At 42.0% G+C, this 27,212-nt stretch overlaps 1 protein-coding gene across 4 annotated transcripts in view; it reads left to right on the top strand.

The window, feature by feature from the left end:
• The window catches only part of clcn5b (chloride channel, voltage-sensitive 5b), a 45,312-nt gene extending 19,103 nt beyond the window's left edge, over nucleotides 1–26,209 (top strand). For all 4 annotated transcript variants that reach the window (XM_005946748.3, XM_005946747.3, XM_005946749.3 and 1 more), the window contains 14 exons: nucleotides 91–190; nucleotides 1,942–2,129; nucleotides 2,530–2,652; nucleotides 7,023–7,229; nucleotides 7,507–7,587; nucleotides 8,681–8,915; nucleotides 9,001–9,176; nucleotides 9,350–9,490; nucleotides 10,042–10,228; nucleotides 14,496–14,638; nucleotides 14,823–14,972; nucleotides 15,070–15,175; nucleotides 15,285–15,501; nucleotides 23,100–26,209. In XM_005946748.3, the coding sequence (XP_005946810.1) occupies nucleotides 91–190; nucleotides 1,942–2,129; nucleotides 2,530–2,652; nucleotides 7,023–7,229; nucleotides 7,507–7,587; nucleotides 8,681–8,915; nucleotides 9,001–9,176; nucleotides 9,350–9,490; nucleotides 10,042–10,228; nucleotides 14,496–14,638; nucleotides 14,823–14,972; nucleotides 15,070–15,175; nucleotides 15,285–15,501; nucleotides 23,100–23,190 (2,145 nt within the window). In that variant the 3' untranslated portion in view covers nucleotides 23,191–26,209. The remainder of the gene's footprint in view (nucleotides 1–90; nucleotides 191–1,941; nucleotides 2,130–2,529; nucleotides 2,653–7,022; nucleotides 7,230–7,506; nucleotides 7,588–8,680; nucleotides 8,916–9,000; nucleotides 9,177–9,349; nucleotides 9,491–10,041; nucleotides 10,229–14,495; nucleotides 14,639–14,822; nucleotides 14,973–15,069; nucleotides 15,176–15,284; nucleotides 15,502–23,099) is intronic.
• The last annotated feature ends 1,003 nt before the right edge of the window (nucleotides 26,210–27,212 follow it).

Genomic DNA, 27,212 nt, shown 5'->3' with positions numbered 1-27,212 from the left:
AGCGTCATTCAAATGACTTTAATGTCATGTTTTTAGGATACGGAAGAAATTTTTCACTTTCTCATTTCTTTCATTTCTCTGTTCATCCAGATCACCAATAAGAGCAGACAGTCCACTGTGGCCCTGCTGCACAGCATCAGTGATGCCTTCTCAGGGTGGCTGCTCATGCTGCTGGTGGGACTCATGTCAGGTACTCCACACACTCATCCCCACACATACATTTATTAATGCTTTATTGCCACAGTTCTCTTCAATAACAGGTAGACACAATCATAAGGAAGGAAAAGCAAACTAACTCCAGATGCTGTGAATTGAAAAACACACTGCAGCATAAAGTATGCAAATTCTTTATACGCTGCCGTTTTGAATTGGGTCCCTCTTAAGTGCAGCAGCTCAAATTCTGAGTGGTTATTGAAATGTTACCATATCTTTGCTGAATTTGGGACCTCAGGTCCTGAGCAGTAGGGAGACAAAGTTAAAGAGGCAAGGCTGAGATGCTTTGGGCTTGTCCAGATGAAGGATAGTGGATATACTGGACAAAGGATATTAAAGATGGGGATCAGTAATTAGAAGTGAAGGAGGACATGCAGATGGTTTGTGTTACACAGAAGGATGGCGGGGATTGGGTGAGATGGAGGTAGATTATCTGCTGTGGCAACAGACTTTAGGGCACTGCTCTTAAAAACACAGTTATTTAACTGATCTTCCCAGGCTTTCAGGCTTCTGAAGCACTTTGATGGAAAGCGTTTGTACTTGCTCAGACTTTTTCTCTTGTTTCATTGCTGCCTGCATCAGTTGAACATTATATCCCATGGGGTGACAGAAAACGGGTTTAGAGCCGCGACGTAGCACGAGCACAGCACTGAACATATGCGGGGCGGCACATATCTAAAGGAAATGAATGTTAGCAATGTTGGTTAAAAATCTTTTTGTTGACCCTTTGGGTTGTAAACTTGACTTGTTCAGATTACACTGATCCACTTCTCTGACATTTGGTCGCACTCAGATATGCATAATAAAAATAATAAACTTTATGTATATAGCACCTATAAAAACAGAACTCGCAAACCAGGCAATCACAATAAATTGTGTGATTCCATGGAAAAGCACAGTGTTCTTCAGGCCCTGTGCAATAACGTGAGCGTATCTAATAAAACAAAACTGTGCAAAGTTTGATTAATGTCTATGACATGGGGACCTGGATCTTTTATGTTTTCTCATGATTCACTGGAGGAAACTTCAATAACCTGTATTTTGTGTAAATTGTACCATCATGTGGGTGAGACGTATCCGTCAAAATAAAATTCTCCTCACTTACATTTTAATACCAGGCTTATCTCCTAGCCCAGATTTGTTCTGTCTCAAAAACTCGTTTTAAAACTCATCATTGTAGCTTATCTCAGTGAAAATGCAGAGCACTGTTGCTTCTGTTCCCTTGCTACTGCTAAGACCTCAAGCAAGGGAACAGAAATAATAACGTAGACAAGTTAAGGCGGTAACCGGACAATAAAAGGCTGTAAAAGTAAATTACTTGTATTGAGAGGACAGAATACAAGTCTATATAAAGTGAGTTTAAGATGAACTTTAAAGGAGGTCAAGGATTTGGCCTCATCTCCTCAGGCCGTTTGTTCCGAAGAAGAGGAGCACGATCTGTTTTAGACTTGAAACAAATGGAGAGTCTGCTGAAGCCAGTGTTTCCACAGTGTGTCTTTCTCGTGTCCTCCCCTAGCCCTCCAACTGGCCACAGCAGATGGCTGCTCCTCCCTGAGCCTGGTTCTGCCAGAGGTTTGTTCCTGTCAAAAGGGAGTTTTTCCTTCCCACTGTCACCGAGTGCTTACTCATAGGGGGAGCTGTCTGATTGTTGGGGGTTCTCTCTATTATTTTAGGGTCTTTATCTTACAGATTTTTCTTTCTTGTTGTCTTTCTTCTCAACTTTTTCAGGTGCTCTAGCCGGCGGCATCGACATCTCAGCCCACTGGATGACGGACGTGAAGGGAGGGTTGTGTCTCCGAGGCTTCTGGTTCAACCACGAGCACTGCTGCTGGTTGTCTAACGAGACCACGTTCCAGGAGAGGGACCGGTGTCCACAGTGGCAGAGCTGGGCTGAGCTCATAACAGGAAAGTCAGAGGTAGGAGAAGATTTTAAAACTTTTCTGCTGATTTTGATGCGTGCAATTTCTAGTTGGTAGCAGTTGTTATTCTCAGAATTGTTTTTGAGGGACTTTCTTGGCTCCAAATGTGTGAATGAAGTGTTATCCCAAGCCTTGAGTTTGAGATTTGTTGACTGTTCCTCAGGCTTCAGTGCTGCTATGGCTCCATCTACTGGTTGAAAACTGTCATGGTGCAAAATCTAAACCACTGTGACTTCAGGATTTCCACAAAACTAATCCCTGCTTAGTTATTTATGTTATGTTTATTTATGTTGTGTTTATTTATTCATTTTTCAGAAATCATTTGTCACTTCGTGCATGTGTGTGTGTGTGTGTGTGTGTGTGTGTGTGTGTGTGTGTGCTATTTGTGCCTCTGCAGGGTCCCCTTGCCTACATCATGAACTACCTGATGTACATATTTTGGGCTCTGATGTTCTCCTTCTTGGCTGTCATACTGGTCAGAGCCTTTGCTCCGTACGCATGCGGATCAGGAATACCAGAGGTGAGGCTGCACTCTAAACAATAATGGTAAACCATCAGAGTTTTTAAGTGACTCATTATATTAATGGTTTAAATCACTTTTTTCCCACTTTATGTTGTTGCTTTTATTTCATCTCTTATTTAGTTCATAGGCCACTTACAGCCTGTTTTGACATCAGGAATAGTTGGACCACTAAGACTGTTAGATAATTAACTATAGAGGCAAAAAACACCTTCAGGAGATTCTCTTCTCTTTCACTATAAAGAAAATTCTAAAAATGTAAAAATGTAACCTAAAAATGTCATATTTAATAAATCTTTAACATATAAATGTAAAGAAAAGCAAGCCATATAACAGCTCTGTTTTTCCACACTGCTGTAATAAACCAGTGAAACCCGTCCCCCACAGCTCCTTAATCTGACACAGATTTGTAAAATTACAGAAAGGTAGAGGGAGCTTGTTACCCAAACTTTGAACTGACTGTTTCAATGACATTTAAAAAGAAGAAAATGTTTTGGACCCAGTGTTTTTTCTTTTTCTTTTTTTCTTAGACAAAGAACAAACACAGTTTCTTTGGTTCATTGACGGCAGCAATCCCTTAAGTATTGTCCCCAGCCCTCTTGTGGGCCTTTTAGGTACTGCAGTCAATTCAATATCATTAAAATAATTTGGGATTGGTTCCAAAATCAGATTTTTCTATTGAAATGTTCTTTTAAAATCCCAGAAGATTTTTTTTTAAATTTAGATTTTGTAATAAATGTAAAAATGAAGACCGTTCAAACCTTTGGCTCAGAATTGTGAGGATTTGATATCCATGATCTACCACAGGGGTCGGCAACCTTTCTGATGGCGAGTGCCATTTAAAATTTCCTCAGAGGTCAGTGTGCCATATGATTGCCTTAGCAATAAATTTAATAACGCTCTATATTAACAGTTACACACTATATAGAACCACTTTATACAATTATATTTGTTCGCAGATGTTGGCAGCTATCAGCGAATAGTTATCTGCTATTTTGAAACAAAAAAAAAACAACTTTTTATCCATAACAGCAAATGGACTGTACAACAGAAAATACAAATGCTATTTATGGTCTCCTCACAACAATGATAAGAAAAATAAACTGGGCCAGTATGGCATGTTTGATAATACAGAGACACACATGTTAATCTGATCTCTGGTCTCCCACTCAGAGACACAGGTCTCCGACTGTCCAGCATTCAGGCGGCTACCTGAGGAGAAAATCTGCTCACACAGATATGTGGAGCCAAATACTGTCAATAAGGCCTCTGCAATGTTCTGAAGACAGTTAAACTTGTCAGGTAGTGATGTCCAGGTGAAAATGCAGCTCCATGAACACGCACAGCTGTGGATTCCAGCTGCTTCGATGTTGCATTAACTGGCATTAACTCAGCCAGTTAATGCGAGACAAATCCAGCTGCTCATTAAAGATTTCTGGTTTGATCAGAAAATAAAACATTGGTCCATAAACCTGAAAGTCCCAAAAATGCATTGTGTCTCGAGTCTACGGATGTATCCGTGTATCTCCGTGGTGCTGATGCTGTGCTGAGCGAACAGCTCCTGAAGCTTTTGAAGTGTCAGAATGTGGAAAGCTAACAACGTCCCTCTCACCGGTAGGCGAAGTTATTTTTAGCCAATTACAAGTTGAATCTGGTAGTTGGGGTTGTTAGCTAAGATACCGTCATTAAGAAGCGGCACAACTAATGTGTCTATGCGAGCTGATTTGCGATGTGCACCGCTGGCGCGGCCATTTATTTTTTGATGCACCTTCTCAGATTAATTCACTGCGTGTCGTGCCCAGGGCTGGACTGGGACAAAAAATCAGCCTCTGGCATTTTGACTACAGACCGGCCCACCAGGTATTACAGCCATAAAGCCTTTGAATGAAAACAAACGCTGTTGTGACAGTGATGTCTTGTTGGTATATGTATGATTTCTATACATTTTATGTCAGATAAAAACTTTGGTTGTAAGATTCAGATAATTATTTAATAACAGCGAGACATTTTAAATGAGAATAAGAAAGAAAAGTATTTCTTTGTGCCCCCCTCTCCCTGTTAATGCCCTACCTGCCCCCCTGGCAACACTTTGCTAGACCCGCCCCTGCACAGTTACCAGCTGTCAGCTACCTAAAAAAGGATCCTGGTGTTATTTGTCTCTCAGAAACAGTTCATAACTTCAACTCATTCATGTCACCTAAAAGGTAAACCTGTTTCTCCATCACCTGTTCAGCTCTGATGATTCAGTAAGGACATCTCCTGGTTTCATCTTCATGTTTCCCTCTCACCACATATCCAAACCGACATCATGACCAGCAGCTTTACAGCTGTGGCTCCAGCAAACATCAGCTGATACTAGAAATTAATATTAAATAAATTCTAACAACAGCTGATCAAGCTTAAACGTGCTGCTGTTGTTTAGCGCGACATCCGCTGGTTTCCTCTTTCTGGCGCAAAGTGGGCGATAAATAAACAAGAGAGAAAAGCCGATCAGCTGATCATTGATCAGTTTCATGATTGAAGTAGCAACAGGAGAGGGAGGGTGAGAGGATGAGAGAAGAAGAGGCAGCTGTGCAGCAAAGACACAGAATAAATCCAGCTGTGTGTCTTTTTCATTGTAGCTGAAGTCCGGGACAAACTGTTCCTTTTCAGCTCAATATGAAACACGTAATAATTTCTCTGAATGCAGGACGAGTCTGTCTTTTTACGGGACGGTTGGAAACTCTACTAACTAAAGTTCACTATCAGTAACATCAAAGCACCCACCCAGCTGTATAGAAACTCCGTCATGCTAGCTAGCACGCAGTATGAGTTATTGTAGCTGACTGTAAAAAGTCAGCACAACGAAAATAAACTCCACCTAAACTTGGTTCATATCTGACCCAGACAGACTGCAGGTCATAACTTCTTACCTGAAGTTCAGTTCACCTGACACTCGGACTGGAGGCTGCCTCAGGTCTCTCTTCCTCCTGCCTCCCCTTTCTCTCATCCACCTGGTGGCCTCCACCACTTGCTAATGTTACTGAATCTGAGGAAGCTCCACCACAGCCACCACCAAACAACTGAGTTATTTTTACACACCGGCCAGCATCTGACCAATCCACCACCTCTCATTGTTTATACCGTTACAAAAAAATAAAAAATAAAATAAAAAATCATCAGGCCACTGAGCAAATGCCCGATGGCCAGTCCAGCTATGGTCGTGCCATCAGTTAACCCTTCGCGTGCCCAGGGTTGCCGACCCCTAATCTACCATGATGGCTAAAAGTTTTGGCAGCGGCACTGATTTTGGGTTTCATAACTTTACAGTTTCATGTTTCAGAATTTAGTTTTTCACGTTTCTGTTCTAGTGAAGAACAAGTACGAGTATTTCATAAGCTTCAAAGTGGTTTATAGTCAAATAAGTCAAACTTATGCAGGGAGTTGGTGTTTCCAGTGTTGACCCATCTTGATGACAGTCCACTGCAGCCTTAGAAGCCTCACTGGGCTCCTGCTTGTCCACCTGCTTTTTAAAAAGAGGCCATGCTGAAGACTTGAGGCACTGATTAACCAGACCTCACTCAGGATTTGGCCCAGAAGAGAACTACAGAAGAAGAAGGGTCAAAACTGTTAAAAGTCTTTGAAACTTATGAAACGTTATTCAGTGGTTAAAGTGGGAGCTGTCATGTTGGGGTGGTGCAGCATGAGAACAAGAATTACTTAGACGCTTCATTCATAAACACATCAACAACAACAACAAAGAAGAGTTGCTCGTTAATGCTGCTCCTGTTCAGTTGTAGGAAACTTAGTATATTCACGTACTTAGAGTGTTTTTCTTTTTAATTTTAATAAACACCAGGTCAACTAGTTCTGCTTCTCCTGTTCCCTGTTCTTCCCGTCCATCTGCCTTTGTTTACTCTCCTGTTCGCTCCGTTTCTTTCATTCTTCATTTCTGAGGAGGTGAAAAGCCAAAGATTTGCTTACACTCTGGAAAGCCAAACATTTTCTCACTGATTCGTCCATTCTAGAAAAAAACGAAAACAAAAATACACCAGCTTCCTCCAAATCCAAATATTATCCTGCTCACTACTCCTCTCAGTTGAAGAACTGTTTAATTTTGTGGAACTTGAATCGTTTTCTCCCAACACTCTCGTTTCTCAAAGGTCAGCAGGGCCACGCACGAGAGATTAATCACTTATTTGAAAGAAAAATATCAAAACGCAAACCTCATTTCTCTCCTTGGGCCCTCCTTCTGTGTTTACACTCGCTTTCTTGTGGTTATACACTCAGACAGGCGTATCTAAACTGAACCCTCCCTAACATAAACATATCCTCATCTTCTCCTTGCACATGCAAACAAACCCACTCACTCTCACCTCCGTCTTCCTCAGATTAAAACCATCCTCAGTGGCTTCATCATCCGGGGCTACCTGGGGAAGTGGACCCTGATCATCAAGACCATCACCCTGGTCTTAGCCGTCTCCTCCGGGCTCAGTTTAGGGAAGGAAGGCCCTCTGGTCCACGTCGCCTGCTGCTGTGCTAATATACTCTGTCACCTGTTCACCAAGTACCGCAAGAATGAGGCCAAGAGGCGAGAGGTAAGCAGAGGTGACCCCGGTGTTGTTGGAGGAGCTATTGCGGGTTTTTGGGGAAACTTGACAGGAAAGACTGTCATCAAGAAAAAACTGTACAAGCAAAATATTGCAATAGCTAAAGACCAATAGTACAAGGATGTTGACCTTTTACATTTATGCAGATAAATTGATCTGTTACATGAAAGTCCAACTTTAAATTTTTCACATAAATGGGATCAGCAGTGCTTGGGCAAGACAGTTGGTACAGTCCCTCCCTTTTTTTTCTTGTCTCTACATGTAGGTGTTATCAGCGGCAGCAGCAGTGGGCGTGTCAGTGGCTTTTGGAGCTCCTATTGGAGGAGTCCTGTTCAGTCTGGAGGAGGTGGGTAGAGCTTATGATGCATTTTCCACTGTTTTCTATCATTTGTCTGCAGATTCTCTGCATCTGTATTTCTGTGTCAGAACAACACCTGCAGTGCCGGCTGTTTTATTACTCCACAAATACCTGATTTGAATTAGTTTTTAATTGCTTTCCACTTCCTGTGTAATTTTTTCGTACTGGAACGAGCACAGCGCTGGCACCAAGCTGGGACATAATAAATATGAGAAATTATTTGCAGTCTTACTTTGGGAAGCGAATGCATTTTTGGCAGCTGTCAAATCCATCTTGGGCAGAAACATGCTGAAGAGTTTCTGGAATAAGGAAACTGGCACTTTGATCACCTCATGGGGTCTCCCCAAAACAGGGAACATGACCTGTGTCTTTATAGAGCCGGCCTGGCCGTGCACTGAACTGATGAACCAGGGTTAGTTTATAATATGAGATAATGTAATGAAAACTATTAGGTCAATGTTGGCCTCACAAAATAGAGGAAAGGCCAATACTTGAGCATTTTGTTAATTAAAAAAATACTTGGAGTTTAATTGCCCATGCTGTTTTTTTCATTGGCTCTTTCTATCGCCCCACTCAGAGATCCCATCTCAAATAAAGAGTTGCTTAAGTCTGCTATGCTTATTAGACTTTCCAAGAGTTTTTAATTTCATTTAGTTTAAAATTGTTATTTTTGATTCAGTTTTGTTTAATTTGGTTTCCAGAGCTTGCTTTGTTTTTATTGTTTAAAGATGTTTAAAGATGACTGAGAGATTTGAGTCTCGCATAAACAGAAGCAGTAAAAGTTTTCTTGGGATGGTTGTTTTGACAATCTGAGCAAAATTGGAAAAAGACAACACTTTAAAAACGAGGAGAATAATGTCTTATTTTGTTTTAGTTCGTTTTGTAAATACAATTTTTGGTTGAGCCTAGTTTTTATATCTTTGTGTTTTCCATTCAGTCCAGTTGTAGTTATTTTGTTTAGGTTTGGGGTGAGGTGTAGTGAGGTGTAGTGAGGTGTAGTGAGGTGTAGTGAGGTGTAGTGAGCTCCGGCTTTGCCTCTCTCTCATCAATAAATGTCTCTGTCCGCCTCTCTCTCCTCCAGGTGAGCTACTACTTCCCCCTGAAGACTCTGTGGCGTTCGTTCTTCGCCGCTCTGGTGGCGGCCTTCACCCTGCGCTCCATCAACCCGTTTGGGAACAGCCGCCTGGTGCTCTTCTATGTGGAGTTTCACACGCCGTGGCACCTGGTGGAGCTGGCCCCTTTCATCCTGCTGGGGATCTTTGGAGGCCTTTGGGGGGCGCTGTTCATCAAGGCTAACATTGCCTGGTGCAGGCTTCGTGAGTAGCGGTGACATATCTGTGACGTATTTTTCTTTCCTTTGTGTCTCCAACCCATAAATTAACTTCTCCACACACCTCACAGGTAAAACCACTTGTCTGGGTCACTACCCCGTCATCGAGGTGCTGGTGGTCGCCGCGCTGACCGCCTTGCTCGCCTACCCCAACAGTTACACCAGGATGAGCGGATCCGAGCTCATCTCGGAGCTCTTCAACGACTGCTCCCTGCTCGACTCGTCTCAGCTGTGCGGCTACAAACAGGTCAGCCGATAAATCGCTGCATCAGGATACTGCAGTTTTTCACGTGATTATTTAACCTTGCTGAGCTATCTAACATATCTTTATATATATTTCTTGTTCTTCTCTCTCGCTGCTTCCTTTCCCCCTCTTTCTGTCTCCATGCGTATCTTTCTTCTCCTCACTCGTGCTCGCAGCCAGCCAACACGTCAGACACAGGTGTAGATAACAGCCTCGCTGACCGGCCAGCGGGACCGGGCCTTTACACGGCGCTGTGGCAGCTGGCCCTGGCCTTGGTCTTCAAGATGATGATCACTGTTATTACATTTGGCATGAAGGTTTGTGAAGAGACACTCAGCGGTCCACTTTGAACTCCTCATCAATGAGACATTTATTGTTATTCTCCCCGTGGTGTAACATTGCATGTAAAAAGCCTACAAAGGCAGCTGCCTTTAATATATCTGGAGCCACATTTGATCAAGTTTCCAGCGTTCATTCACTCGTGTTACCCATTTGGGAATTTCGATGGATGAAGTAAGTGATTCTGTAAATGGTTTTCTGCGATTCATATGCGATGTGAATCCCCGTCATGTGGCTCGCTGAGGAAAGAAATGAATATTGTTTTCTAGAAAACGCAAAAGTCCCTTTGGTAACGAAGCTAAAATGAATTGGCTGAAAATGCCTGTGGACATGTTTTAATTAGAGACAATCTTGTCTGAGATGGTGATGTGCATCATGAGGTTCTCTGATGGGGAAAAGTTGGGAACATAACCAGCATCTGGGAGGGAAGGCCCTCTTTTTGACTTATTGGATTAAAAGCTAACGCAAACTGAACTGTTAGATGCACAGAGGTCTGGATGGATATTTTTAACTGATTCTGTCCGTGCAGGTTCCCTCTGGTCTCTTCATTCCCAGCATGGCAGTTGGAGCCATAGCTGGCAGGCTGCTCGGCGTTGGCATGGAACAGCTGGCCTACTACAACCACGACTCGGTTATCTTTAAAGGGTGGTGCTCTCAGGGGGCAGACTGCATCACGCCGGGGCTTTACGCCATGGTTGGAGCTGCCGCTTGTTTAGGTGAGACATGGATGTCTGGTTCCTGAGTGTTTGCTTGATTTAAACCACTGTGTGGTTGGGTGGAGGGTGAGAAGGGTGTCGTCGGGAGGATTGAGAAGTGACAGAAGATACTGGACAGAAAAGCGTAAAGCAAGAGTGGCGGTGAAGTCTCAGAGGCTGTTTGAGTTTAGATTTAGGCTGTTTCGTCGTAATATTCTAAACATGCTCTTCTACCAACATCCTGAGTCTGACATGGAAATGTTTTAGGATATATAGAAAGCAGCTGGATGTGAGAAGGCTGAAGGACTCCTTGGTCCACACCAGAGGAAGCCATTCCATGAATCTTTGTGTATGACTTTATCTGTCCAGTTTATTATGGTCTGTAAATGATTCGAGGTGCCTGACATTGCAAACGGTCACTTAAAGGAGCTTTACATTTTAATTTAAATCCACCCTTCAGTCTATCCATCCATTGTCCTTCCACTTGTCTCCTGAAGTTGGGTCACAGCGGCAGCAAGCTAAAATTTCCAGTTCCTCCTGAGGGATCCCAAGTTGTTCCCAGACCAGACAAGATATGGGTTTACCCCCCGATCTCGTCTCAGTTACACATGCGCTGAAAACATCCAAAGGAGACATCCTTACCAGAGCCTCAAACCGCTTCATCCAGCTCCTTTCAACAAGTAGTAGTAGTGGTTCTCCTCTGAGATCCCTCTGGATGTCTGAACTCCTCACCCTGCCTCTAAAGTTGGCCCCAGCCACAGCAAGGAAGAAACTAATTTCAGCCACTTGTATTCACATGTTTTCTCTTTTGCTCATTATCCGTAATTCATGACCATAGGTGATGGTTGGGGCATAGATGAAAGCTTCACGAAAGACTCGGCTCACTCTTCATCGCGGCAAACAAGTTCATTGCACCAGTCCGCCCGTCCAACTGACACTCCTCCGTCACATTACTCGTGAATAAGATCCCAAGATACTTGAAGTCCTTTGCATAAAACAATCAGACAATCCACTATAAGCAGGCACCAGGTAATGGCAGGAAAGAAGGAAGGCCATTTTTTCTAAACAGGAAGAAATCTCAGGCTCTGTGACTGGAATCCATCTGCTGTGATGGGGAAAAACAGACAAAACACAACTCTGTGGAAGAGAGAATATAACAGTTAATAATTAAGAATGTATGAATGGATAGCAGAGGGGTGTCTGTCGATCAAAAACCAAAAAGCTTCAAAAAGTTCATTCTGAAGTTCCTCCAAACTGTGCTGTTTATAACGCTGGCCAAACTTCACTTGGATGAGTAATTAAACATTTCTCCTGCTGAAAAAGCTCCATCCAGAAGAACAGAGTCACGTTTGTGGCTTGCGGTGCGCAAAAAATATCGGCCCCTTGTGGGACTCCGTGGCCAACATTTGTGTGCGGGGAAGGCTCCTTGCTTACAACAAACTGGGATCTATCAGATACTTATGAATCACGCCAGCTCAGCACATGGCCTTTAATAGTAATAATGCTTTTTAGTCACTGTTATAAACATTTGGTCATCAGTGGTAGCTCAACCCTGCACTGGTGAAACGAGACCCTACAGGTCACCAAAATATCAGTGTTGTGAGAATTTCAACACTGATGACTGATTATCTTTTTTTTCTGAAGCAAATCCAAAAATTTCTTCAATTCAAAATCTGCCACTTCCCTTATTTATTCTTTTAGAAAAAGATTTTCGAATAAAACTGGTTCAAAAATGCTGCATTGGCACATTTAACCTTGTTTTATTGAGATAAAAGTACCTATTTAAATACAGAAAAAGCTTTACAGAGCGATTGTTTACTACACATCATCTGGTGTTTAATACACCACAGATTTATAGCTGTTTATTAAATCAGTTTTCTCTTCAGTTCATAGATGTCACATGTCGTACACACTTCAGGTTTCTGATATTAGCCATTACTTTTCATGTGCAGTAAATTGTTTTAACGCTTGATGATGATGACGATACAGTTATCATTGTTTTCCCTTTCCCTTCTCTTTTGTCGAACTAAACATAGCACAGAAAATGATGCTGATGGGTTATCGTTCTCTTCACAGAGAGGTGTCTAGTCTAAAAACAGATGTTTAATTCTTCGCACAAGAAGAAAGTTTGAGGGTAGCGAGCCGCGTGTTTTATAGATCTGGGACAGAGTTTAAAGAGAGGTTTCTTGTTTCTGAAATATGTCTCTGTAATATATGCACACACTACACTTTATGATAGTGCTCATAAATAAAATATCTGGCAGTGAAAGAGATCTCATCTGATTTAAGAAAGCCAGAGATTTCATTCCCTTTACTACACTGTGGTTTGTCTCTTTGCATTTTCCTCAAAGTCTCTTTCACAACACAGGGCAACAGCATTTACACACAGGAGTCTCCACTCTTGACCGCCTCACACTCTCATGTGCTGCTGTTATTCTTGTTCACAAGTCACCATTATGGGATTGTGCCATCGTAGCTGCTCTGTGGAGCTGTTTGAGCTGCAAACATTCAAACCCAGCATACGCCAGTACTTGGATCTCTATACGTTTACTTATTTTACTGGCAAAATACATGCTGGCACTAAATACATTCCTGATGATCTGATACAGCAATGCAAATAGAGATTGCTCGTAGAGCCAAAACTAAAACAAGGGTAGCTACTTTCAGTTATTACACAGTAATAACACACTGCCAAATACTCTGAACCAGCTGAGTGTCTAGATAGAAAATGCTCCTCGAGTTTTCTTCCTGTTAACTTTTTCCCTCAAACAATATTTGATGACTTTCCCTGTACCCTCAATGACGATGTTTGACACCTCAGTGCGTATAAATAAAGACGTGGTTTGGCGACTTTTACAGATTTTTCCCAGGGGGGGGGGTTGCATAATCACAAACCACCTTTACTAATATCTGATGCAAATCCAGTCATTTATTCTTTAGTCAGGCCTGAAATATGGCAGAAACCTTTAACCTCCTAGGACCTGGAGTCCACATATGTGGATGTCGCAATTTGGGCTGTCTAGACCAAAATACTAAATTTCGCTCTACAAGGGCCTGATATCCACTTAGAAGGACATTATACCGCCACTGTTCTATCGAAATTTAAAATGAATGTCCTCTCATGTGGATCTTACTTTTCTCAGAAACAAAAAGCAGGTAAAAAAATAAATAAATCTGGTAATTCTTTGTTTTTACATTCATCAGGTCCCAATCAGCCCAAATAGCAAAGAGAAATTAAAAATGCATGCCATGAAAGAGTTCGGGTCTTAGGAGGGTTCAGAGGAGAGCTTCTAGGGTCTTTCCTAGTAGGCTTTCAAAACATAAAGAGTGAAAAGGGAGTTCTTCCTTCTCACCATTCCCAAGTACTGCTCTGAAAAATTGGATTCTCTATTGTTCTGTGTTTTGGTTCTATGGTTACTACTTGTGTGTTATATAGTTTCTACATATACAGCATGAGTGGCTGGAAAGAAACAGAATTTCTACACGTGTGAGACTCATTCTGTTGTTGAAACAGCTGGATGTTATGTACATTTCACATGAGGAGAATCAGGTCAGGACGCGTGCTGCAGTAATCCTTTCTCACGTTTAGCACAAACAGCAGGAGGTAGTCCCACTTCAGACGCGTTCACGCCACTGGAAGGTGAGGCAGCCATCTGGATTAGCTAACAGTGCGCGCGCCACCCTGACTGCAGCTCGATTACTAATCTTACTTGTTTTTTGGAAAAACCTCTTGAAGTAATGAAAAAATAATAATATCTTGTTAGATTTTTGTGGTACATAATCACAAAAAAATCATCAGTTAATAATTTAAATGTGTAGAAAAAAAACAGGAAGAAAAGTTTTTAATCCTCTGAAAGTGGAAAAAAAGGATATACAACACTCGTAATAAAGTCTTTGACATGCAGCTGTTTCGTGGCAGTTGTTTTGAAGAAAAGCACAGAGTTGAAAACGTAGCCTTGGCTTTCTGGCCACATCTGAGGTCGAAGATGATGATAATTGGATTCAGACTTTACCAGCTGATGTTAGTGGCAACAGTGTCATACAGAGAGGAGATGAATGGTCTGAGCTCTCGGGTAGAGAAATAGATGTGCCACTAAATGCCTCTGTAAACTCGATGAACAGCAGCGCTGTCTCTTTTATATGCTCACCTTATGTGCCCTCTGTTCTCTAATTGCTCTTTTTCTTTTTGCCTGCAGATGAAGATAAAATGAGTCAGATGGGAATTAAATCGCCTATTAATCTTGCTCGCCTGTGGTCTAACCTTTTCCATTCTCATATCTGCCTCCAGGTGGAGTGACTCGAATGACAGTATCTCTGGTAGTCATCATGTTTGAGCTGACTGGCGGTCTGGAGTACATTGTTCCCCTCATGGCTGCAACCATGACCAGCAAATGGGTGGCAGATGCTTTCGGAAGAGAGGGAATTTACGAGGTGACGTGTCTGCAAACGTTAATGAAAAGTGTCTGTCCCCTCCAACCCTTTGCTGTACAATAAGAGCGAGTTTGCGCTCTTTTTGTCTTTATTAGGATTCATGTGTTTTATTGTTTAGGTTTTTTTTCCCCCCCTGCTTTTAAAAATGGAGACGTAAAACCTGCATGTTCCTGATGTTTCGCAGGCTCACATCAGGCTGAATGGATACCCGTTCCTGGAGCCAAAAGAAGAGTTTGAACACAGCAGCCTGGCGGTGGACGTGATGAGGCCGAGGAGGATGGACCCCGCGCTTGCTGTGCTCACGCAGGAGGGCATGACTGTGGGGGAGGTGGAGGTACGACTGCACATATTACACCTATGTTTCTTGGGAAGAGATTTGGAATCCTAATAGAGATAATAGAAATAACATTCGTTTCTTGGTTTATGCGCAGTCATTGGTGGAGAGCACGCACTTTAGTGGCTTCCCTGTGGTTGTCTCTTCGGAGTCCCAAAGGCTTGTGGGATTTGTACTCAGGAGAGATCTGCTCATATCAATAGGTATGAATTATGCTCGTGTGTAAACAAAGATCTAGTCACAGGGTTTTTTTGTTTTTTATTTGTATGCAAAGCAATTTGGTTTCCACAAATCCCACTTTGCTCCTTTCAGACAATGCCCGCAAACGTCAGGATGGCATCGTCAGTGCCTCCCAAGTGGTCTTCACTGAGCACACACCGTTGCTTCCTCCCGACGCACCGCCTCCCCTCCGGCTGAGGTGCATCATGGACCTGAGCCCCTTTACAGTTACTGATCACACCCCTATGGACATCACTGTGGATATTTTCAGAAAACTGGGGCTACGCCAGTGTCTGGTCACACATAATGGGTAAGAAGAAACACACACACATGCATATACTTGATTTTGTAATTAATGTTTTTATATCAAATATTTAGTGTCCAAAGGGCAAACCTGCGCTGGATTTAGTCTCCAAAATGACTTATTGTATGAGCAGAGCCCTCTAGTTTCAAGCAATATTAACAAAGATACACAAAATGACCACACTCCCACTCCCGTAGACATTAAACTGAGATATGTTGAGGAAATTGCGCTTGTGGAGGAATGAAAGGAGTGACAGATGAATGTGTAGGAGAGCTCGGGGTCATTCCTCTGTCAGGTCATGCATCAAGGTGAGTGCAGGAGTCAGGGAGGGGGAGACAGAAGGTTAATGGAGTGTGTGGCAGTGAGGAACAACAGTGGAAATTCTCAAGGTGTTTTTCTGCCTTAAACTCTGAACTGTCACTGACTCCATACCATGAACTTCAGTGAGGACTTTGTGTTTTGTACATCTGCTGATATAATGGCTTTTGGGGCTTTGGTATGCACGTCTCCGTAATGGAAAACATGTCATGGATAGAGCTACAAAGCCTACGTGGTATTTGATATTTGCAAAAGCAACACACAGGGAAGCGGAGGAATTATGATGATGGCACGCTATCAATTTGGACGCATTGAAGATTTTCTTTTGTAGCTCATGACACTTTTTAAAATCTGCGTCTTCAAAGTAGTCCCGCAGTGATCAAGGCTTTTGTAGTATGATTGGGAAACTTAGCAGATGATGTGTGTATATATTTTTTAACTTTCTAACATGTTTCCTCTTTCACCAATAAACCTTTCATGCACAGAGTATGCAGTAAGAACCAACACAGGGGAAACCTTAACCACCGTTCTGCCATTTAAAGAAAATAAATAAATCTGTTTATACGAAAAATAACAAAAACTAAAACCATCGACAAAATGTGAAGAAATAAGTGACTTCATGTCCAAGACAACTGAGTATCGTACCAAAGAGATATCAGCTGCACTAGGACTAGGCTGTACTTTCACGTAGTACCAAATTGTACTACAACAAGGTGCATCAGTTCAAGATAACCTTTATTTAACTACGTAAGTCGTTACGAACATGTTCTTAAAAGTAAATCCCAGAGAACAACATGCATCCAAAAATTCCTACAAAATCTGTTTGTGCACATGCTGCATCGTGGTGGTGAAAGCCAGTGACTTGGTCACCAGAGTGAAAATGGGACGGCGACGTCTTCGTGACTAAGAAAAAACGGAGCCGCAGCTGGAATAACTCTGATAAATTGGCCAAGTTTTGCATGTTAACAGAGGGATTTATAAATGCAGAGAGATTGGTTGCAACACTTGGTCTACACTGATGAGCGCAATTTGTCTGCAAGTTGACTCAACTGGTTGCCAGCTGGTTGTATGCTGGTCATGTAAGAGAAGGTTGCTGCGTTGTCTGTCATTTCGGAGTAAATCACCGTCCTCCAACAACTTCGTCTATGTTTAGGATGAATTGCTGTTTCAGGTCTGTGAGGTTTTGGCTGGATTTATGCAAGTACTTAGTATGATTTTCTGGGTATCTAGACAGCAACAGATTTGGGATTTTCACCGATTTGTCACAGTTAAGAGCCGCATTATCACAAACAGATTATAGCTTGAATCCATTTAAGTGCAAACTGATAAGAAACTCGCAGCAGACTGACTCGGTCTTATTGGGATTGCATCGTCTTATTGTCACTTTGAAGATGGCAACTTACTGTGAGCGGCCCCGGACTTGGTCCCTGCCTTTGAAGCGACCATTTCATCGCAAGTTCATTGCACATGGTTGCAATATATTCAACCACTGTTTTCCCTAGTGTGACTGCAGAATTAGAGATGCGATGAAGGATTTTATTAACTGCCCTCTGAACTCTCCCAGACTTTGCAATTACTCACAGGCAGTTGCAATTCCAACACGACAGCATCAGCAGCTTGGATTAGCTCCGTGCATTTCAGATCTGCATTCGCTTTAATATTTGATGAGCGCTTTAATCTAACCACAAACAAAACAACCAGCGTCTGTAATCCTGAGTAAGTGATGTCTTTTTCTTCTCTTTTAGTTAGTTTTGTTCAGATGCATCATTAAAATGTTTTAAAGAGCTTAAATCAAACTTGGCCTCATCTGTAGAAAACCTGGCATCAGTTCGGCCGCTAAAAAGTCGACGCAGAAATTGGACTAAGGCTGCTGTTTGGTCATTCATTTGAAATGTGAGCTCTCAGGGATATTTAGCAAAAACTTTACTCTGTTCTAAAATCATCACTATCAACACACCTCCTCCAGCCCCACTGAGGCCAACTTAGCTAAACAACACACTGTTCTTTGTCTGTCGGGCCTTACATCTGTCTTCATAATGGAAAACTATAGTGTTGGTCTGCAGAATTACATTCAGCAACAGAAGAACAATAAACTTAATCAGAGTTGGGTTCATTTTTCTTCTTTCGGTCCGTCTCTCGTGCGCACACGGTTGTTTAGATCGAGGTCTGACATGTTCAAACATGGGATTTTAGGAGTGGGACTGTGTATATTATGAATTTACAGTAAATGCGGTCTATATAACAAAGGCGGTTAAACAAACACGTAATCATGCAGCTTGTGGTTTCTCACTTTGTCCTCTTGGCACAGTGTATCAAGTTTTCTACAGTAACGCTCCTTTTGTGGAAGACCGAGTGTTTAGCCTTGGCCTGAGCTGCCATCAAGGCACAGAGCCACCTAATGTTGCAAAGAGCGAATCAAAAAGCGGCGTAGAAAAAGAATGAAGATATGAAATGTGAGAGGGAAGGAAAATAAATGTAAGAATATGAAAGAAATGTGGGTTTGCCAGGGGAAGAATTATGCCAAGTTTATCAGTTTGGATCACTGAAGCAGAGAAGGCTGGCTCAGCCCAACTAATTCAGGCAATGTATTCACTGTATTTGCTCAAATTAAATTCTGAGCGTGAGGATCTCATGCAGCTCAGAGGTTAAGATGCAGCGAGCTACAATGTTCCTGTTATTTCTCTGCCGTGTTCGTGTTTTTTTTTTTTTTTTTTTTTTTTTTTTTTTTTAATATAAAGGCTTAAAATGATCCAAAGTGTTACCTATAAATCAGTAAAAACATGGAGACAAGCGTAAATTCTTTCCCTTAAAATCATCAGCAAAGTGACCTTTGAGCTACTTTAAAATTATTATTTTTTCGCTACCTGGGGGACAATAAAATTTGATGTTACAACTTAGCACCGCTGAAATACAGTCGAGTTGCCAAATGAGGTTGTCATTGCAACCCCCGTGAGTTAGCTGATGTGCAAGAGGCTGTTTGAAGCAAGTCTTTTTAGACCTCGTGATCTAGTATTTATTGTAAATAAGCGCTCAAGGTACTTTTTACTTTAGTGTGGATCAAGTTACATCTGTAATGACTTTAAAAAACAAGAACTGGGTGCTCAAATTTGAATGTATTTTGTATTTTCTCTAATCCACACGGGGTCAAAAGTATATTTAGTTGATGCCCTTTAGCAAGTTGCACCTCCACCAGGTGCTTTTGTTATCTGTCAACAAGCTTCCACAATAATTCTGACAGGATATGTGACCAATCTTCTTGGTAGAGTTGGTATAATGTTCATTTAAATTGGTTTCCTGCCACGGTCTCAGCTATTAAATGCACTTTCAATATCGATGTGGACAGGGATTAGGAAAGGCCATTCCAGAAGTATAATGTTCACCCGTTTTGATATGTGTTTGGGATCATTTACTGTTAGAACAACCATGTCCAACATCTAGCTGTTGCTTTGAGGTGAAGTTGAAGAATTTGGCAGTATTCCTCCCCCATTATTATTCCAGCCACATCGTGCTATTGCTGCTGCCATTAAACAGCCCAGAACATGATGCTACCACCACCATGCTTGACAGGTGGTACACTGTTTTTAGGTTTGAAAGCCTCACCTTTACTCCTCCAAACATACCTCTCGTCTTTGTGGCAAAATACCTCAATCTTTGTCTCTAATTTCATGTCAGATTTCCAGTTCATGGCAGGCTTGAGCTTTGGTGGTTCCTGGGTTGTTTCAAAATATTTAACCTATTTTCTGTCATCTGAGGGTAAGGTAACAGTTTGACGGGGTCTGGAACAAGACCCAACGTTTTTTAAAGTCATTAAAGGTGTATGCTGTACATTCAGTCCACCCTGGAAAAATAAAAGTTCAAAGAAATAATTAAAAGCCCCAAATTACCACGGCATTCATGCCCATGATGAATAGGTTTAAATTTGGTGACATCTTACTTACCTTGTACCCTAGATTGTCAAACAGCTGAAAATGTCTCAAAAGATGGGTCATTTCTAAGATGGATAATGTCACTGTAACTTCACCCACTGGTTTGTGGCACCTGAAGCTGAACTGTTTTGGGGGGGTCAACAGCACCGACAGCATCTAGACTTTTGTATAGTGGGTCTGTGGTACTCTGCAATTTCACCAGCATGCAGTAGATGGCAGTGCATTTGTAAATGCATACTTTCTTGGAATTGGAGTTGTGGTTACATTTAAATGAAGTTACACACTAGGTTATGGTGTGTGCTTTCAAGGGATTTTAAGCAGCCTGGGAGGAAAAAGAAACCTCAGGTTTTACAACACAGCCCGAGACACAATTTCTTTTGCACTATTTTTGGATGCTTATTCACCTCTTACTCACATAGCATCCATTTGATTCTTCACATGTACTTTCTGTATAATTGAAACACACAAAAACTTTGTTTTGGGTTTGATCCGAACACATCGTTATACTTGTAGTGTCACTCTTTGTCAGTGTGTATAACCAATTTATCCTTCCTGTGTAAAACCCCCTTTTTTACTGTTTCTTCCTGCTGCCACTTGAGTCTGACGTGTGGAGCAATAATTCAAACCAAGTTTGAAAGCAGAAGAGATGAAAATCAGCAACTGTCAACAAAAACCCCTCAGGCATGTAGCTGCTGCTCTTCACAACAGCTTATTATAAAAGATCGGTTTAAGATTGACTCGCTGCCTGTGGGTAACTTTGTCAAGCATAGTGACTCCTGAAGGACACATTGGCCTCAGATGGGCCCAAAGTAGAATTTCTTTCTTTTCTGGGTTGGGCTAAACAGGGACTTAGAGGAACATGAAGGAACTAGAGGTACATAAAAGGGGTGAGAAGGAGAAAGGACTGAAACTGGTTAAAGAAAGCTGTAGTCTGCTCTGCTTGGTTGGGCAGGATGAGGTTTTAAATTAAATGAATCACTCATTGTCTGGGAACAAAAAAGGTTTGCACACAGAAAACAGACCTTGAGGCTGTATGAAGTGCAAACTCTGGTGTCTGCGGTCCTACGAGATGTTAATTTTATCGCTCTCACCTGCAACAAAGGGATTTCCCCAGGCTATGTTTAGTTCAAGGTTGCCTAGTTAGGTGGAAGTCATTTTTGGTTGACTCGGTATTTGTTGTGTTGAAATTTAAAAAAACAAAAACCAAAACCTCGATCTGCTTTTGTTTTTCATGTGTCAGCTTAAGTTTATTTTGCAAAACAAGCCAAAACAACAACATCCTCACTGCCACAATGTTTTCGTTAGACTTGGTTTTGCCTTGTTTTCATTTTTTTTGTTGGTGCTCAGATTTCTTTGATCTTTTTCTCATTTGTCAAATTCACATCTTCACGCGAGCATTTATGAATGAAAGACAGTCCTGTCACATGTGTTTCTCTGAACAGATGATTAAAGAAGCAGCGCTGGGATGTTTGTGTGGGTGGAAGAAAGATGTAAAAGCTGCTTGTGTTGGGCTTTTTTGTTTTGGTCAGAGGATGAAGTTGTTTACATTAAAGTGGACCTGTTAAGCTTTTCAATATTATCTGTTTGTTAAATATTTATATTTCATCTAAAAAAATATAATATGATATAATTCACATACAGCTGCAGTTGTGAATGTTAATGATGAGGTCAGTGTATTTAGAAATAATCCCTGGGAGCTAGAAGATCAGGCTTCAAGCCCCTTTAAACACAACGTCTCCATCAAATGTTTTTCTATTTTTAACTCTGCATGATGTTGGTATAGTGATCTCACAGAAGCCCCACCCACCTGCTCTGGAATACTTCTGTTTGCTAGGGACAGCCAATCAGACGAAAGGTGGCTTAAAGGGAGAAGAGCTAAAACAGCCTCTTTCAGTAAGGGTAAGCTGAGGTTGTGCACCAAAGCTTAGGCTTTATTTGAACTGAGAATCCTACAATGCTGCTGTAGTAGGGACTCAGGATAAGAATCTGAATGTAATGATGAATATTGTTATGCTTTAGTCCAAAAAACAGTAATTCAGGGTTCTTGTAGACGTCTGAATTTTGAGACTGCACGGACTACAACTAAACTAAACAACTACTTGGCTGTCAGATCTCCAGCTCTGCATGTCTTTTCCATAACACAGTAAAATGTAGGCTTAAAGCATCAAGGATGTTACAGATAAACAAAAAAATATAATGTAAACAGTGATTTCGGTGCTTATTGGGGTGTGGGTCATAGGGGCGCCAGTTAAAGCAGAGATTTCCAGATTGTCCTGGAGGGGTGCATAAGCTATCCCTTAGTCAGTTGAGGGATCTTCTCCAGCATGTCCAGGCCCTGCTGAGGTGTAGGACGCATCCCAGTCAGATGCCCAAACCACCTCATCTGCAACCTTTCACCAGCTGTACTCGAATTCCTGCCAAATGACTGAGCTTCTCACCGCAGACACCTTCCCAAGGACGATGATTTCTGCCGCTTGTATCCACAACCTCATTAAGAATACTGGGGAGGTTGTCAGATGTTGTCTTTATGGGGGAAAGAGTTAAAGCTTCAGGGCTCCATACAGACCACTAACATGTGTCAAAATAGCGACTCTTTAATCTGATTTTCATGCTGGGGTAGGCGACGAAGCCACATCTAAGGAGTCGGGCGAGCTGTGAGTGGAGATTCTCATAGTGTGGCCCCAAGAAATCTAGTTTTCATCGAGCCATTTGCAGCCAGTTCAGCCCATTTCTCTGACTCCTCAGGGCGTTGCTGCCTCACGTCATCACAGATCACAGCGTGCATACAAAAACAGCATTTTCCTGCAACGGTTTTAATTGAGCGAGCGTCGTGAGCTGATGGTGGTTCGCTCCTTTCAGATGCAGATAGTGACTGGCATGTGAGGTCATTTCAACGTTTAATTTGTAAGAAGACGAATGGCTTATGCCATCTGTTGAAAATCATCTGTCGCTAATATGCAGCAGATTAAATGTCCTCGGAGCGTTGCGCAATTAATCGCCGGATGTCGTGGACGGCTTCCATTTCTCTGACCCCCCCCCCCCCCCCCCCCCCCCCCCCCCCGAGATTTAACCCCCCCCCACCCAACCCACCACCAGCACCACTGGAAGTAGATTTGATTTGTGTTAGCAGAGTCGTGTTGTTGATCAGTCACTTGTTTGCTCTGTGTTTTCATGTTGCTGTGCTCTGCCAGTTGCCCTGGCTCCGTTTAATAAAACTGAATCAACTGTGCCGAGATAGAGGGCCAGGCCTAAGCGAAGGTTTCTGCTTTCTGTCACTCTCTCTGGTTTTCCATGACGAGGTGATCAAAGAATGACTTGAAGTCATCCACTTTTGTTCTGCTTTTCTGTCTCTGTTTTCAGGAGGCTGCTGGGAATCATCACCAAAAAGGACATACTTAAACACATGGCGCAGATGGCCAACAGGGACCCGGACTCCATCCTCTTCAACTGATCTTCTCCGTCCTTCCTCTTCATCCTCGCCCACCAAATCGCCCCTCTGTAGAGTGGGGTGAAGGGGGGGGGGGGGGGGTACACCAGCTTGTAGACTTACATGAAATGCACCTTTACCTCTTTGGCGAGAGAGAGCCAAGGAAGCTTGAGCTTCATTTGCACAGCTGACCAGAGAACAAAGGAATTTATTTTCTGTGTAACTTGAAGGCAACTTTGGCTCTTCGAATGACGACACACACCACTGAAAAAATTTCAAGAAAACAACAAGCTGTCAGAAACAGTGACTCGTCCTTTTACTGACAGTGCTGGACCCGATATCATGAGGGAAGTAGGACAGAAGTAAGTCGATGGAATATTTCACATCTGCACCTTCCAACATTTTCTGTTCTCATTTCCTTCCTCATTTTCAAACCAGTGAGGAAACCTTCAGAGAACCCCAAAGGCCACTTCTCTCTCCTCTGTTTGCCATCTCGATTCTCACACCTGGGAGGAAGGGGGGGGAGGCAGGAACAGCTAATCCTCTGTTATAGGTGCTGACAAGAGGAGACGGGGTGGAGGAGGAGAAAATGAAGACATTGGGGAAGATGAAGAGCTGTTTTGGGAGCTCCGTGCCTGCCTCCGGGCCATCACAGCGAGCCCAGACAGAGCACTTTGAGCTGGGCTGATGGATGTGCAGACACCTCCCTCCCTCTGTGAGGTTTCCTGTAGCCGTGAGGGTGAAGGATCCAGGAGTGTGAGAACAGGATCGACTACACACACACACACACAAGCAAGCGTACACTCCACAAAGACTTTCACGTCAGCCTGGGAACCCACTAGAAACATCTTTTCTTTTTCTTTTCTTTTTCGTTCTATGTTTGAGTTTTGTGATACAGCTCCAGCCTGGGAACTATGCAGCGCTGTCCTGCCATGCAGACAGTTTTGTTATGTTAACGGCGTATATAGTCATCGGAAACCATGTCATTCCTTATAGAAGGTGAGGAGCATTTCCAGGCTGTTGTGGAAGGGTTAAAAGAAAATCATGATGTGAATTAATTTATGTAAATGTAAAATTGTTCACTCTACTAAATTATTCCCCTGATTAAAGTTGTTTTGTCTTCTTTGTTTTAGCTCCTCATCACTTCGACTGATGTCTTGTTTGCATTTCGTGCTCACCTGATCTTTATTTCATTTATTTATATATTTTTTAAGCTCCGATTCGAGCAAATCTCTCACTGAAACGTGTTTTTGTTTTCGTCGGTGTTCAGAACACGAATTTTAGTTCTCTGAATTTACTTTTTTTTTTCCCAGTTTTTCCTAAAAAGCCAAACTGAAACTGATCCAGTGGAAAATGTCAGCTGCAGCTAATCAAAGAATCTTGATCAAAAATGAGAAACAGCTGCTGCTCTGGTCCTCTGAAATATAAGATTTTTCTTTTTTTTTTCTTCTGTCAGGCAATAGTGAGGTGAATCTTTGTTCTATTCAAAGACGTCATGTAGGCACAATTTTTCCGATGACTAACCACGCAAACAATTTTCAAATGAACGGAAAATGATAATTGTTCAAATTTTAGTTTAATCAGGTTTGAAGCTGAATTTAGGCATTAACACGGTGATGTCAAAGTATATTACTCTGTAAATGAATCTGCATGCCATTAAACCCACCTCAACATTTTAAAATAATTGTGTTAATTTATAAAATGTTCTCACAGGATTAAATGCATCCCATGGCCCTCTCTTCTTTATTTTAGGGTTTTGTTTTGGGTTTGTTTATCAGCATTTTAACCAGGTCTGGACTTGGACATGACCATTGCAGCACCTTGATCCTTTCCTTTTTCAGCCATTCTGTTGTAGATTTGCTGCTGTGACTGGGATCATCGTCCTGTCGGATGACCTGATTTCAACCAAGCTTCAGCTGTCAGACAGATGGTCTCACATTTGACAGGTTCTGCGAAATGAGGCCAAATCACCAGCCCTCCACCAGCGTGCCTGACGGCTGATGTGCTGTGTTTCGTTTTTGCCAAACCTGTTGCCGTTCATTACGGTTAAACGTCTCCACTCCACAAACGCCTCATCTGGCCAAATCACATTGTTCCAGAAGTGTTGTGGTTTATTCAGATTTATTATTTCTCCTGCCAACCTTTCCAAACAAGTCATATTTGTTCAGGCATTTTCTAATTTGACAATCATGAACTAACTGAGGCCTGTGGAGTCTGGCTCTTTGTTCTTTTACATTTTCTCAGAGCATTTCACAGTGAAGGATCTCAGGAGTGAGTTTGCTGAATGTTCACTCCTAAGAAGATCGCTGCTTTGTGTTAACACATGGCTGAATGCCCCTTATTGCTGATCAGTTAATCGAGTATATTTGATTAGCAGGCTGGCTGCTACGTACCAGTCATAGTACGGATTTCCCCCAACCCAGTTTATTTCTCCAAACTTATTCTTTTTTTATTTTGCTTAGCACAAAATTACAGAAAGGAAACAACGGCTAACAGAAACCATTTTATGAGCTAACTGGTGTTTATTTCAAGTGTCTCATGTCATATTACATTAATTACAGGTTCATTCATTTCTTTCTTTGTTTTGAATTTTTGGCAGCTTTGGTCCTCCATACGAGTCTGAATGGAGAGGGGGAAGCAGCTCATATTATCTCAGACGTTATATCACCATCCAGAGAATAATATTATTCTGGGCTATTTTTAACTCTTTAGAAATTCAGCGGGTCAGTTTGAACTTCATGTGCTACCCTGTAAATGTTGGCGGCCCGGGACTCGTAAAGTTTCACCTCCTCTCTGAGCGCTTTGTTTAGATGGTGAATTGATTTTCTTTTTTCTCACAGGCTGCTCTCTGCAGCCAGTAAAAACACAAAGTAATGGTGAAAGTTTAGAGAAACCATCATGTGTCCTGGGAACAAGCACCTGCTAGAAATCCTGTACGTTATGTTGACTTAATGGGACTTTAAAATGGAACGAACCCTGTGAGCTAGCGAGGTCCTGTTTATTGAGCCTTCAGAAATGCAAAGACAGAGATGCATAAAAATGTAATGTTAAAAAAAAACACACTGGGTGAACATCTTAGAATTCATTTGGGATTTTTTCCAGTCCACACAGGATCGTACAAATGTACATACATATAGATACAGGATCTAAAGTGTGTGTTTAACTATGACAATGCCTATTAAAATTCAGTTGTATTTATATAGAGCCAAATCTTAGCAATGGTCACCTCAATGAACTTAACATACAACTGGTAGTTCTTTGTCAGCATGAAAGGGATTTGTTTGACAGCAGTCACTGACCAACATTCAGAACAGTGGAAAAGTCCAAAGAACTCGGGACGATCTAAGCTGGAGAAAGGTAGATTTACATAAAATAGGAAGATCTCCGGAGACACCCTCAAGGCTGGAACGCCAGCATCGCTGTCCACAGAGAATCGGCACGTTCCAGCTTGACTGAAATTTGCAGCTGCCCACATGGAGAAGCCAAATGCTTTCTGGAGAAACGTTTTCTCAGTCGAGACAAAGATGCAGTCTTTTGATGCTGTGTGGATCATAGAAAATCCAAAAAAACTTCAAGCTTTTGCACCCAATTCTTGTTTGTTAAAGGCAATGGGAAAAAGAACAGTTCAAATCAATCTTTAAATGCCCAAAATTACCATGATTTTCATGCCCGTGATGAATGTACAGCTGTAACCTACAGAATGCTTCTCCTGCTCTCACCTGCATCCACCAGAAGGATCTGGGAGGATGATTTACTCATCACTGTCCAGTTTTATGAGCAGCATAACTGCAGGGAGTGGTGAGCTCTGAGATCCCTTCATCACTCCTTGTATATCAGAGTCTGCAGCTCATCGAATCGCTCTCAGCACATTTATATAAGTGTTTAAAACTAGTTAAATGAATGCTTTTGTTATATACAGGTATGAGATGAGTGTCTCATTACCACTGTATTTTGGTTGGCCCACTGCTGCAGCAGCTTTATTGATTGTGATTGACCATTTCCTTTTAAACATCATTACCCTAAACAAGATCATCGCCATGATGATG

The sequence above is a fragment of the Haplochromis burtoni genome, unplaced genomic scaffold (genome assembly GCF_018398535.1).
Source record: "Haplochromis burtoni strain Fernald_Lab_line unplaced genomic scaffold, NCSU_Asbu1 Contig_484, whole genome shotgun sequence".
Lineage (NCBI taxonomy): Eukaryota > Metazoa > Chordata > Actinopteri > Cichliformes > Cichlidae > Haplochromis > Haplochromis burtoni.
Note: the sequence above shows the minus strand (reverse complement) of the source record. Positions and strands in the feature narration are given on the sequence as shown.